The following is a 14,470-nucleotide window of genomic DNA, read 5'->3' as shown; positions in this document are numbered from 1 at the left end:
GAGGATTGTTCCCTCTGGATCCATGAGTGGAGGGAACACACCAACTCTGGATCTCTCCCTGTCTTTGTAGCTGTCTCCTTGCAGCTGCTCCCATTCCTGGGATCCTGCCCTGGGAGAGGACAAAGTGGCTGTGGGAGGGACAGCATTGAACACACTCATTCACCCCGTTGACTTGGCAGGGGATCTGCTCCAGGCCAGGGGCTGTCCTTACGGCTGCATGGAGAGTGCCTCCATGATTAGCCCCCCCCCCCATTTACAGAGGATTTGAGGAGCAGTGACTCGCAGGGAAAGCTCTTTAACTGGGATGATGGTTAAACCTGGCCTCATGTGGAAAGCCTGTCCCCTATGTAGTGCCTCTCTTTAAACCCCAGGGCCTGCCCTCTTTTCTTTGTTGTGCTGATTGCAAACAAGCCAGCGAGCAATCTGGACGAGGCTTCCCTTGCACTGTGAATGAGGTGGAAATATTAAGAGCCTGGGAAAATGGAGGGAGAGGAATCCAGCCCTTAATTAAAAGCTCTGAAGTCTGAACAATACAAAGATACCAAGTTAAAAGCTCTGTTGTCATGACGACGTCGCCCCCAGATGCTCTCAGATGAGTCAAACTCCCTTTACTGCTCTACTTATGTTCAAAAGCTGCTTGCATATGTATGTGATGGGAGCTCATCTCCCAGCTCAGCTGTGTACAGTGGGCGCAGGCTTCACTGAACCAGAGGGAGAAAAAGAAAAAATATGGCTGAGATCTGGAATAATTCTACTGGAAACAAACAGGTGGCTGGTAACTGAATTTAGTCTAACAGGGTAAGGTACCGGGCAACTCAGTCTAGCGGCGAGAGCAGGGAATAGGGTTTCAGCGAGCTGGCTTGTATTCCCAGATTTCTATCTGTGACTCACTGTGTGAATTGGAGCAAATTTATTAAACCTCTCTATGCCGCAGTTTCCCCCTCTGTACTAAGGAAGGGTACGGTCGGTACTCACCTTTGTGACACGCTTTGAAATCTTTAATGAAGAGTGCAACACAAAGTGCAAAGGATTAGTATTTATTAACGATCTAGGCATGCCTGGAATCGTGTGACCCGATGCCTGTATCAGCCAAACACATGGCCAAAAGGGGGAGTACCGCAGGGATTTGCCTCCTCTTCTAGGGCATTTAAAAAATAAAACTGTCTTTGATCTTACAAGGATATAGCCCTCGTCAGAGGCTGTGTCCTAGGCATCGATGACCAGCTGGAGTTGGTGGTTTCCATCCATTTCTTCAAACCAGTCCTTAATCCCCAGAAAATCCACTCAGTTGTTACTGCTTCATTCAATAGCTGGACTGGATACAGGAAAGGCGAGAGGGAATATTTCCAGCCTAGGATACTCACTCTATTTATTGCACCTGTTTAGAAAAGAGCATGCTGAGTTTAGAACAGGGTCCCCATTTCTGACCCATGTCTCCCCCCATCCCTCATTAATTCATAATGACACATTCTGTAATCCTGCCCTGGCTGCTGCTTTGTCCCGCAGAATGAACGACCAGCCCCCACCTACCAAACCCCACTCCCAGCTGCCCCGAGGAATCATTTCTTGAGAGCCCAGAGAACTGTAGATTGCTTGGGGCTAGACTGGACACCAACCCCAGCATTTGTTTCAAGGCTGGCCTTTCTTGTCTCAGGTCTGCTGTTCACTAAATGTGCCGAGCTGATTCCTTCCCAATTTCCCTTTCCAATAAGGAGACATTAATTAATGCTAGGTGACAGTGAAACTCCAAGGGGATTCCATATGCATGAATCCCACACTTGAAAACCCCAGGGGCTCATCACCATTTATCCTGTGACAATGAATAGCAGAGAACAAGCAGTGATTTGGTGCTTGCTTGGGTTTCCCCTTGCAGTTAATGAACATGGTAAGATTCACACACAGCCTGTAACAGGAAATCGTGCACGCTCCTCTGCTCTAGCAGCAGGAAGGGTTTATTTTGAACCCTTAAGAAGAGGTGCAGTAGGCCAGGGCACTATTAAACCCCCCCCCCCCCCCGGGCTAAGGGGCCTGATCCAACACCCTTTGTAATCAATTGAAAGGCTCCCACTGACTTCAGTAGTCATTAGATCACCATCCTCTATGCAGGTGCCCAGAACTGCAGGTTGGGTGGGGAATTCCATCTGCCCCAAACTCTGCTGTGTCTTGGGGATGAGATTTTTACCCTCCGGATCCCATCCAGCAGTTAAATCTGATTTGGACAAAAACTCCCTTTGGCTTCAGTGGGAGATTTGCCTAGTTTAGGATGGCAGGATCAGCCTGTCAAAAGAGTCAAACTTTTCTTGCAAATTCATTAGCAAGCTGAGCCCTCACTTACCAAATTCCAGCTAGGATGGAATGTTTAAACTCACATTAAACATCCTGAAACCAGGAACCGTTGGTTGTTCGACAAAACCCTAAGTGAGAAGGATACTACCAGCATTGCTGTGGCCCAAATGGTCAGAACTGTAGATGCATGCACATATCCGGATTTCTAAGCACAATTACAGCGAGGGAATGGGTAATGGTCGTAATTATGTATGCAAAGCATCACTTAGATGGATCAGCTGACCGTTGACTTTTGAATGGCAGCGAACTGGACATTTGCCTTTGCAGCGATTGTGTGCACGGAATCAGGGACTGAGCAGTTTTGTAAGTTGTGGTCCTATAATTGCAAACTATGGGCCTGATCCTGTCTTCCTTGGGTACCTGAAACTCTGAGGCCTCAATCCGGCAAAGCTGTAAGCACTCCAGTGGGAGTTTAACATCAAGCTTGTGGATATTCCCCCTGAAGTCAGTGGAACTACGTATGATGTTAACACTAAGCATGTGCAGGATTGTGCCCCAACTGACTTTAGGGGAGTGCAGGATCATGCCCTCTAACTCCTGATCAAGGACAGTGTTTGTATTACACAGCTATTAAAACAACTTTCACTGACTTACTCATTTAATTAAGAAGTCAGAGTGAGAGGAGCAAAAGAATGAGACTCCCATGTTGTTAGAGACAACCTACGATTTTTCACATGAACGCTCCACTAAAATTGCAGTCTACCATGCAAACATCTGCTTAGAGACTAAGCACAATTGTGAACTTTCCATTAATAGCTGTCAAACTGCTTTTAATATTATGGCTATAACATACGGACACCAATACATGATGACATTTGCATTAAAACTTTTCACCATTTTGGTTTTCATGAACCTGCATATTGCACTGTAGAAATAATCTTTCAAAAGATGTACCCTCCCAGTCTCTGTGGTGGCCACCTGTAACGGGGAGGGGCGTGTAGCATAACCTCCCATTGCCTTTCTTTCTAGATTTTTGCTGGACGTTGGGTACTTTTGTCTGACTTGCTTATGTATATCAGACTTTCATTTTCTTGTATGATCCACTGCATCAGTTCTTCCACATTAGTGCAGATTAGAGATGCAAACATGACATAGGGGGGCAAATTCAGAGCTGGGGTAACAGGGTACAATTCCATTGACTTCATTGGAGTGCTGCTTAAGTCACCAGAATGCAATCTGGTCCAGGGTCTCCCCCAGCACAGGTACGGTGTCACTCGAAATGCACGACAGAGCCAATGGGTCAAAAGGAAAACTTATTACTGTTGTTACCCTCAATTGCACTTCTTAATACACCCTACATCCAACAAAGCCACACAGCAATAATCATTGAGTAAATTATTTAGAAGGTGATTATTTTTCAGAGGATCCCCCTTACTTTCTAAAGTTTGGGCTGTTCCTGGTCCCATACTCTATATACTGGACAGTAGGAAGCTAAAGAAATGTTAAAACAAAAAACCAGCAGGCAAATTAGAAAATATACAGGAATGTATTAAAGTGTAGTATGCCCTCTAGTGGACAAAGGTAGATACCAACAGGTCTTTGTCTGGTAACAGTGAGGAGGAAGATTTCAGAGTAGCAGCCGTGTTAGTCTGTATTCGCAAAAAGAAAAGGAGGACTTGTGGCACCTTAGAGACTAACCAATTTATTAGTGCTCTAATAAATTGGTTAGTCTCTAAGGTGCCACAAGTCCTCCTTTTCTTAGTGAGGAGGAAATCCCTCCAAGGTGGGTCCCTGCAGACCTGTGTTGTTATCCCTCTGTTTCTCCCAGCAGCGTGGAGGTTTAGTGAAATGGTTGAAATGCCCATTAGACTTCCAATAAACCCTAATCAGTGTGCGAAATGAGCCCCCAGCGTGTGCAGCTGCCGCCTTGGGTGTGGACTATCAGGAAATGCTAACAGTGGCTTACTGGATAAGGACCACTTAGTCATTTCCTAGCTCTGTACCCTCGTTATCCTGCAGCTCCGAATGCTGTCTCACATTCATGTTCTGTGCAGATGGGAACAGGACGGAGTTAACAGCAGATAACTTCGTATCTTTGTTCATCTAATTTGCACGATTTGAAATGTAGCTTTTGGATTCTACACCATTCAGTATGTTGAAGGGCTTTCCATACCAACTGAAATCAGCAAAGACCAGAGAGACAAATGATCTGTGCGATTGCTTTAGCCTAGCTGCCCTTTCTTGCTCACCAGAGTCTCTCTCTAATGTCAGACTTGATTAAATCAGGCAGCTGGCTCTAAGAGGCAGCCAGACCCTCATTAAGGGAGTCCCTCACCACATCCTGCTTTTGTTTGTGCTCATCTGCTTTACTAGAATGGGGAAGCATAGCATGAATATTTTAAAGCATTTCATTGTGACTTGGATCCTTCCAAGCACAACTCTGCTTTAAAAATGCCACTCAGGCAGGAATGAGATGGAGGTGGGGGGTGTTGTTTTTGGGGGTTTGCTGCTGCAGAAAAAAACCAAGTGTTAGCTCAGCCTCCTCTGTTTCAGCTGTAGTGGATGTTCATCAGTTTCTAAATGGATGTTAGGGTGGAGAAGAAGCCTGTTACAACAGAGAGATTTACTGATTTCTGTGCGGAGATACTGGCTCCTAGTGGCATTGTGTTAATTAAAGATACAAATATTAGAATATTTATAGGAATGTTACATTCCCTCTCTCTGCCCCATCCCCCAACAAGCAGCAATGAGAGCTGCTTTTTGGATACCAGCCTTCAGAGGGGTTGGCTGCAACTTGTCCCTGGGAATGGAAGTGGTGCCCCGGATGCATATGGAGAAATTGAGACACACACACACACACAGACAAAAAAATTGACCAGAGCTACTTTAAATGTCACAGAAGCCTTGGCAGAGTCACATCCCTGCCACTGGAATGCTGGATTCAAGCTACACCAAACATTTTCATGTCAATACAAATTGATAAAATTTGTCTTTTTGATCGTTACACAAAAAGACGTGGGTGGGGAGCCCTTACTGCTGTGAATGACAGCAGAGGGAGGCGAAGGTCCACAGGTAAATTCAGCTTGCTGCATTCATGCTGCCATGAATTTCACTCACATGGGAAGGATTCTGAACCTTTTGTAGGGGCAAAACTCCCACTTGATTTTACTTTGGCCTGTAATCACTGGTGCTCAGGCCCCATATAGGACAGAGCTTAGAGTCAACAGGAATGAGGGCCAAGCAATCAAGACACATGCTCAGAGATTATGTGGAAATAGCTTTTTGTAAGTGAAGAATCTTCTGCTGTTTTTACATTACTCTTTAATTTTGAAAAGCCAGAGGAGCAGGATGAGAAGTTGACTCCTAAAATGGAAACTCAGACTGAGAGCATGGGCTAGAATAACCTTTGGCCCCAGTCTTGTAGCCCATTCACAGTCAAAACTCCCCTGACTTCAAAAGGAGTCATGTGGTGAAAAGGATGCAGGACCAAGCACTACTCTCCAAAGAGCCCTTTGCTTTTGTGTGAAAGAGCCAAAGGCAGAAAGCAATAATCCTCTGACCTTTATAACCTGTTTTACTCAAAGATCTCAAAGCGCTTGTCTCACCAATTTCTTCTCGCAACTCACTCTCCCTTGTGTTCGCTGTTTGCAGCAGCTGTCTCATTAGCACTGTTTTCTGCTATTAACAAGCGCTCCTCCTGTAATTTCTTGTGAAGTTCATCAAAAGACACAGTAGCTGTTCTGTGAGATGACCAAAAGCAAGGGAGAAGCAGTGAAAGTAGGAGTGGGAATAAATGCAGAAATTAGAAGGCCAGTGAAGATTTTTCATGTCTGTCTCCTCACAGCCTCTGTCTGGGCAAGTGGGTGGGAGTAACGTTAATTGGTCAAGGGTAAAACTTGGCCTTCAAGCAAAGCTGCAGCAAAAGGGTGATGGCAACTGTGCTGAAGCTTGGAGGTGACGGCATCTCCTAAAGCCCCTTACACTCATCTACAGGCATTCAGTGTTTCCCCTGCATTTGTCAACACAGCCCTGCACGTGACCTGCCCTATGAATTGAGAATCCCGAGCTGGGATACTTCCCCTTGCACTACCTTGGAGAGCTGGCAGGTTGTTCCGCCTCTCAAGGCTTGCCTGTGTGAAGTCCACAAAGAATCCAAAACCCAAGTGGTCCAATTCAAAATGAGGGTTACTCAGAATAGAGAGAGATCAGATGACAACGAAATAAATGGCTAGTGACTTATCTAGGCAGACACTGCCAAAGCTTAGGCCAGGTGGGTCCATTTGGGTCTAGGTACAGAGACTAGGAAATAGCTTGTTTCTAGAGAGCACTTCACCGCTTCCTTCTGACGCATTCAGCCAGCATGGGGACAACTTCAATTCCCCGCTTTCCCCCTTCCCTCTAGGAGGTTCCTAACACCCCCACAAGTGTTAGCACGCAGCCCTTTCATCTTCTCCCTTAAGCTTACGTTATTGCTGCCACTCCAAGCCACTGAGGTATCACTAAGGAGACTGAGAGACCTGGGGGTGACCCATGTGACCCCATTATTCACATGCTCTGACAACCAGCCCTAGTGAGCAGTATCAACCCCCACCCTGGGACTCGCGTGGGGATGGGAATGCTCCCTGTGCTGGCTCCTGGCTGCTTGCACTCCCTCATTCCCTTCCCTCACAACACAGAAAAGCAGCATTTCTGCCTTGCATGCTTGCAAGAGTGGGGAGCAGGAATTGGATTTGCCTTAGCATTTTAAACTGGGGCACCCAAGCTGCACTGGCTGCCTGTCAGGTACCCAAGGGCTGCACTCAGTTTGCAATAAAGGGACAAACCGCAGCTGCCCTCATCCTTATTATACAAGTAAATCTAGCCTATCATCCCACTATTGCAGGCAAAATAAAATCTACTGGTGGTTGAACGGAGGGAGGATCAGTGAATGTTTAGTTATTAACGTCATGTGGGGCGAGTTGCTTAGCCTGTTGTGACACGAACTCAAAAAGGCTTGCTACAGCTAGCATGCATGTGATTTATTTAGTCCAGAGATTGAGTAAAAGCTTTGGCTGGAAATCTGAGCCCAAACAGTTGGAAAGTGTTTTTGAGATTTTTTTTTCTATTGAGAAAATATCTGTAGCACAGTACATGCTCTGGTTCAGTCAGAGCTATTTCAGTACTGTAGGGCATTCCTGGAGTGGGTTCCTCGAATGTGGGACTTGCTCCCACCTTGCTCTGCCTGATCTTGGATCTGATAGCCTTCCGGGCATGCTGCACTCCTCACTGGGCTGTGGGGGATGACATTGGCTAGGAGGCTGGAGGGTTTTTCTGGGTAGTTATTTATGTAAGGGCAGTCCTTGATATTGTATTGTGTATTTTAAGATATGGGGAAGGCCCCTAGGGCCAGATTTACACAGTCCTTTATTTGCCAAAAGCTGCAGCTTGGTTTCTAGTGGGATTTACAGAAGCACCTGAGCAGATGCAGTGCCTAACTCCCACTGCCCGTAGAACGCTGAATGAACACCTGTAGAGGTCTGTACACATTGGAAGAAACCAGTATAAAAGAAAAAAGGCAAATTCTGTCAGGGGGCCGCACAGATGACCACTGAAAGATCACACTCAGTGGGGAGTCATAGGGCAGATGTATTGCACCCAAGAACCCATGGAGAGCCCATTTTGCAGGCTCTCCATAAAATGAGCTATGGAGGGATACTCCAAGGCGAAGTATGGCACACTGTACGTTTTTGATGCAAGCTCCAGATTTGGCAATAGCAACCATGTGCTAACAACCACACACGCACATCAGCAATAACCCGTATGAGGCTGTTACTGACCAGAGTGTCACCACATATAATTGCTGTGAATACAAAGAGCTATTTGCTGTATAAAAATATTCTACAGAAGAAAATAATGTCATCGTCGTCACTGTCCCTTGACCAGAGAGAGGCTCTATTGCTAATCTGATAAATGATTGATTAATCTTGTAAGGGATAAGAGAGCTGCTTCTTAGATTTTAGAAAGCTCTTTTTGACTGTTCTGTTGGATCAGTTTTCATCCCTGCTAAGACGTATTGGGAAACTTTGATCACTAACACATCTGCAGAGGCCAGTGAAGTCTGCAATGAGAACAACTGAGATGTGTTTTAAAATCCCAAAGCCAAGAATGTGAATTGGATTTTAGATCTTGCACAACACTAAAATGAGGGAAATCCATCCAGGGCCAACCTGAGTTCACAACTAAAACTTCTAACAATCTAGCCACCTTTTAGCTCAGATGAGATCTTGTACCAGCATGTTATTATGAATTGTACTTCTTTCTTTGAACCAATACTTACCACTGTTGTGTACAAACCTACTGTTATAATTCACTGCTTGGTTACAAGCTATTGGGATCATAAATGCAGACTATTGAATCTGAGGTTATAGAAAACATTAGTTGTGCTTCTATAAAAGAGTCCCTCTTTTTCCTGCCTCCTCTGTTTTTTGTGATGTACTTAATCTGGGACCCATGTCATTTTAGAAAGGTCAGTAACTCACATTTTGGCCTTGGAATAGCTCTGGGGTAACATTTTCAAAAGTGCTTAAGTGGCTAAGGAGCCTACGGCTCATTTTTAAAAGTGACGTAGGCACTTTTAAAAAGGTATTTAGATGCCTAAAGATGCAGATAAGCCCCTTGCAGGATTTTCAAAAGCATCTACATGCCTACTTCTCAAGAGCAAGTGAAAGCCGTGAGGGTGAGGAAAGTTGCTTACTCCAGGACAATACATCGACAGCCACTTAGCACAGCTGCAAGTAAACACAGAAAGCCAATCTCCTTATGAAGGTTTATTTATAAAAGCCAAGATGTTTGGGAGTCACGGCTACATATGCTGGTGATTCCCATTCCCTTGTGTAAAATGCACCACACTGTGCACATGCAACCATTTATATTCCAGATCAAACATTTTCTTCTAGTGTTTAACACAGACACTTTACGCTCCTTAGTGCACTCTACAACACGCACAAATGTTAGGATATGCACATGTTGAGTTTTTCCATGAAAAATGTTATAAAAAATACAAACAAAACCCAAACTATCAACACGAGAAGCAATGGGCAAATGAGCCCAGCTCCTCCCAGTTGTTCGTTTTGTTTAAAAAGGGAGGCCTCTATTTATACCCTGGTGTCAGAGCTAATTGATTGGGAACATGACATCTGCTTGGAATTGTACTTAAAAATGACCTAGTCAAATATTAATCCCCTTAATACTAGTAGAAGGGATTTTAATTGGCCAACTGCTTCTGTATAAGGTTAATATTTAGATCACTGATAACTGCACTAGATTAGCTATAACTATAGTGAATACACCCTTATATTTTCATACATTGTTTGTCACTATGTTCACTATAAAATGTTTAAAGCTAGATCATGGCCAACCCTCATGTGGATGTGCAAGAAGAGGAGGTCCCCCCAGGACTCCTAGGCAGTCACTTGTCGCCACTGCAGTCCCTGTGCTTTCCTGAGGCCAAGGACTGTTCCCTACAAGTGCCCCCTGGGGAGCAAACCCTCCAAAAGAGATAAAAAGGGGCAGAAGGGAGGCTCAGCTATGACCCCAAGCCAGCTGGAAGGCCAGAGAAGGGATGTCATGCACTGGATGCACCCCCTGTGTATACCGGAAAGCTCTAGTATACACAATGCCTCCCCAATCCCTTTCCTACCCCACACCCAGAGTTGTGTGTCCCGAGGCCACCCCCAGCCTGCGCACCATCTGGCTCTTAATAGGAGAAACTCTCAAGTGCCTGAAGAGTCTTACTCTTAGAAAACAGCTATATGTTCACGGTGCCGGCAGTCATGGACGATGGAAGGAAGGCGAGACTACCCGCACCTCCCAAAGCCTGTTTCCTTGTTTAGCCTACCAAGAGGAATGTTACAAACTGTTGATGACATGAATGTGGCCACCTCACAATGGCTCTGCTCAAATAGACACAGGGGGACATGCTGCCATACATCACAAAGCAATCCTACCAATCCACCCATTCTAGAACTGCTGCATGCAAATACAGTGTCATTTACACTTTGAGTGGAGGATCAGACTATAAATACATCACGCTTGTTTTTGTTCTGAATGCACTAGATCCCATTAAAAAACATCACTGGTTTAAAAAAAATCATTAAAATGTAAAAAAACCAGCCAGATGTACTTGGGAACCCCCTGATCCTTCCCCCCCCCCCAAAAAAACCAAAAAAAACCCCAAAAACCAAAAACAAACCCGAAGAAGGGAATAGGGAAAAGGTCAGAGTCAGAACAGATTTCTTTTCAGGCTGAAGATTGTCCATATCAGAAATCTTTGGCTTTGGGGATAAGGATAATTGAATCAAATTTCTTCCCCCTATCTGGGGCCTGATGTTGCAAACCCACAATCATGTGAGAGCAGTTGTGACGCATGCAAGTAGCCCCATTGGCTTTAAGGACTGCTCGCATAATGGTATGCACGATATCGGACCATGTGAAGGAATTCAGTCTCCCTTTTTTTTTTTAAGACTATGTGGGTCAATGTCCATTCTTACAGCAAATTCTGCCTGGGGATGGGGAAAACTCTCTGGTAATTCCACAAGGTCCTCTCATAGAATTTCTTTCCCATTCTCCCCTTGAGGAGGAGGAGTTTCTAACCCTGTACTGGAGGAGGGAGGGGGCCTTGAAAGCCCCCCAGAACCCTAAACCTCTCAGGGAAGACGGTTGTACTGCAGATACCACTCTTAGGCCCTGATTTAGTAAAGCACTTATGCTTATCTGGAAGTCATTAGGACTTAAGCATGTGCTTAAGTGCTTTATACAACCAGGGCCATAGTGCAGAGACCCAGCCCTCCCCCACTGCACCCCTCAGGAGCATTGGTCCCACCCGTTTTACAAGCGGCATAGATGGCACAGAGGGTGAATTTATACTGTCTGAAGCAGCACTGACTCGTAGACAGATTTCTGTTCAGGAATCTGCCAGGTTCATGGGGGAATATCCCACACACCCTGACTGCTCCCCTGACTCCATCCCCTCCTGATTTACAGATCCCAGCCCAGTGTCTTCTGCAGGCTCAAAGATGCCAGAGCACCATTCGTTCCCTTTCCATATTCCCCTGGCAAGAACTCTTTTGCCAGCACAAATGATGGGGGGAGGGGGGGTGTAGGCCGGAAAGAGGGCAGAGAGGCTAATGTTTCAAGGGTACCACAGGTTGTTGGCCCCAGTTAAACATCTTTAGCTTTCTGAAAGAATTAGTATAGCTAAACCCGTTAATAGCATACTTCCTTAATTCTTGCATTACATTTAAATATGATCAAAGTGAACCCCTGGCTATTTAACAGACTCAGATGTTGGCAAAGACAATATATATATATATATATATATATATATTATGGCTAGAACTTAATGTCTGATACTATAAAACTATACACGATACAATGAAATTATATTGCAAACTAAACGCTTCACACAATCTTTTCACAATACCCCACTGACTTGTTCTAATGCTGTTGCATGTTGGGTTTAATTGCTGCTGTACAAGTATCTTCCATGAGTTCAGCACAATGTACAGAATTCTGCATTAACGCCCTGCTTCAGCAAAGCATTGGAACACGTGCTTACGTCCGCCCTTATTCAGCAAAGTGCTTAAGTACTATTGCTAAAGTCCCATTGGAATCAGGCCTAAGCACTTTGCTTCACAGAGAATTAGTGTTGATTCAGATGCTAAAAATGTAAACTAGGCGATTGGTACATGTTACTCTTCTCCGTCCACCTCCGGGCAGAACTGCTGCGGCCCTGGATTAAATATTTTACTCACTCTTTATCTAACAGGTCCTGAGAACAATTCTGTCATTTATACTAATAAATGCACATAAATTAAAAAACAGTCAACAGTGTGGTTCAAACCAAAAAGAGCTCTGCTCAGTATACTGAGATTAATGAGATTTATAGCTGTAAACCTGGCATTCTGTTTTTTTTTAAAAAAATCCTCAATGGATTAGAAAAACAACCAAGTGACATTGTTAAGGTATTCTAGGTTTGGCAACACTAATATTTTTACTTTACATCATGGACTAAGAATACATGTCAGTGTAATATTGATGACGTGATCGACCTAACTTAAAACACATGTAAACAATAGGCTTTGACAATACTTACAAATGCATCCCACAGCTGGATCCACACAGCAGAACCCTGCTGCAGTCAGCGGGGATCTGTACAAGTGCAGAGTTCCAACTACACAGATCTGAATGCAGAATTGGGGCCTAAGGGTGTGATCCCGCAAACCGGTATTGGCATAAGTAGTCTCTACTCACCTGAGCAGCCCATTGACTTCAATGGAATTACACAAGTGAGGATTATTCACATGCTTAAGGCATTGCAGGACAGGGTGGTAAAGGCCCATTTTATATAAAGAATCCTTTATCCATGTAAAAGATTCAATGTGATTCCAGCTGATGCTCAGTAAGACATATTTTACCCCTAAGTTGTGGATATCAGCGTCATATATTCCAATAACACAATCATATTTTCATAAACATTAAATATGAAAGTAAACAATTTTAATGATTAAAGGGGACATTAACGGAAATGAGCAACCTTCATTACAATGATTTTCCAGTGTCTTCCCTTCTGACCAGTGGATGTTGTGAGATTGCTGTTGTGTCGGCTGCCTTCAATATGTCGGCTGCCTTCAATACCTCTTCGCATCCTCCAAGGCATGGCTACTGTCGGTCTGCTTCCACTCGCTTTTTACGAACTATGCCAGTAAAATCAAAAACCATCTCTCAGAGTTAACTTACTAAGCACCCAAGCACATGTCTCAATGTGACACTATTTGGGAGTAGAAAACTGGGTTATTCGTACTTCCCTTCTCAAGGACCCAGTTAAGGAAAGTGCATAGTACCCTTAACTCTCACTCAAATCAATGGGAAGGTTGGCCCATCAGTATCTTCTAGGAGGTACAGGATTGTGTCCAGAGATTTCACAGATTCATAGTTTAAGGGTAAAAGGGGCCTACATCATCTAGTCTGAGTAACCATGTAACCACAGGCCACAGAATTTCACCCAGTTATCCCTGTATTGAACTCCAAAACTTGAGTTTGGCTAAAGCATATCTTCCAGAAAAGCATCCAGTCTTGATATGAAAACTTTAAGCAATGGAGAATCCACAATTCCCCTTGGTATTTTGTTCCAATGGTTAAATTTAGGTTATCAGTATGGCTTGTATAACCTGGTTTTTTTTGTTTGTTTGTTTTTTTTAAAGGCCATATTGCTCCAACTAAATTGATACAGGTACTGTGGGTGTGTGGGAGTGCTAGATCCTTCTCACTGGATTCATTTAAGTGTGATGTAGCCAAAAATCAACAGCTGTTCCATATGGTAACACTATATGAAAATATGCATGGTTAAGTCATTTGATGTCTTTGTGAGAAACATATCTGTATGAAAGAATCAGACTTTTTATGATATACTTTCACATGGTACTGATTACTAACAACAAGGAAAATATCAAATCAGACCCAAAAGGAAACATTTTAGTCTCAGAATAGATTTCTGGGTTGCATGGACCATTGGATAATACAGCAAACCTTAATTAACCCACAGATCTGCATTGAAAATGGATTATTTGGGGAGGATGCAGTTTAATGAAGCACAGATCAATCACATTCTACTATTGTTTTCTGAGCTGCACTACTCCGGGTGACGTCTTATTCCCTGCAATACAATGGAGGAGTCCCCCGGCACTCAGCAATGCACTGTAAGAGGGCCTGGGAAGTTCTAACTAGTCCATTGTGCTGGTGCTCCTTGCATTCCACAGCGTTAGCTATTCTGTAACCCTGTTCAGTCTGCACTGAGCCATAAGGCCAGATTAATGCTGTTCATACTAGATAGGCTTTGGCGTTACCACACTGCACTGGGAGGCCATGTCTGTGATGCTTTGTTTCTAAAATACAGAACAAAACAGGCAGAGCTAGAAGAATACTTCTCATTGCAGCCTGGCTATGAACTTCCTTTAATGTAAACATTAAAGCTCTTGGCGAACAGACCGCATTATCCCAAAGCCTTTGCAGTGCAAATGTCCGTCATTTTGCCTCTGCTTCCAATGTTTTGCTTTTCCAGATATATGGTTTTATGAAGTATTCTATTGTACTAAATAGGCAGTGATATTTGCCAATGCAAAACAGCGTAGATGTAAACCTGGAGAAG

The 14,470-nt window shown here is 44.1% G+C and overlaps 1 protein-coding gene across 7 annotated transcripts in view; it reads right to left on the bottom strand.

Moving 5' to 3' along the window:
* Positions 1 to 1,109: 1,109 nt before the first annotated feature.
* LOC311527588 (tropomodulin-2) overlaps positions 1,110 to 14,470 on the bottom strand; it is an 80,325-nt gene continuing 66,964 nt past the window's right edge. For 6 of the 7 annotated variants that reach the window (XM_084641736.1, XM_084641740.1, XM_084641738.1 and 3 more), the window contains one exon: positions 9,080 to 13,019. In XM_084641736.1, the coding sequence (XP_084497862.1) occupies positions 12,985 to 13,019 (35 nt within the window). In that variant the 3' untranslated portion in view covers positions 9,080 to 12,984. Of the gene's footprint in view, positions 1,379 to 9,079; positions 13,020 to 14,470 lie in introns of those variants that run through there. The other variant, XR_014713378.1, reaches the window with a different exon arrangement.

The sequence above is a fragment of the Lepidochelys olivacea genome (assembly GCF_965140295.1).
Source record: "Lepidochelys olivacea isolate rLepOli2 genome assembly, chromosome: 10".
Classification (NCBI taxonomy): Eukaryota; Metazoa; Chordata; order Testudines; family Cheloniidae; genus Lepidochelys; species Lepidochelys olivacea.
This window is presented reverse-complemented; position numbering and strand designations above follow the sequence as displayed.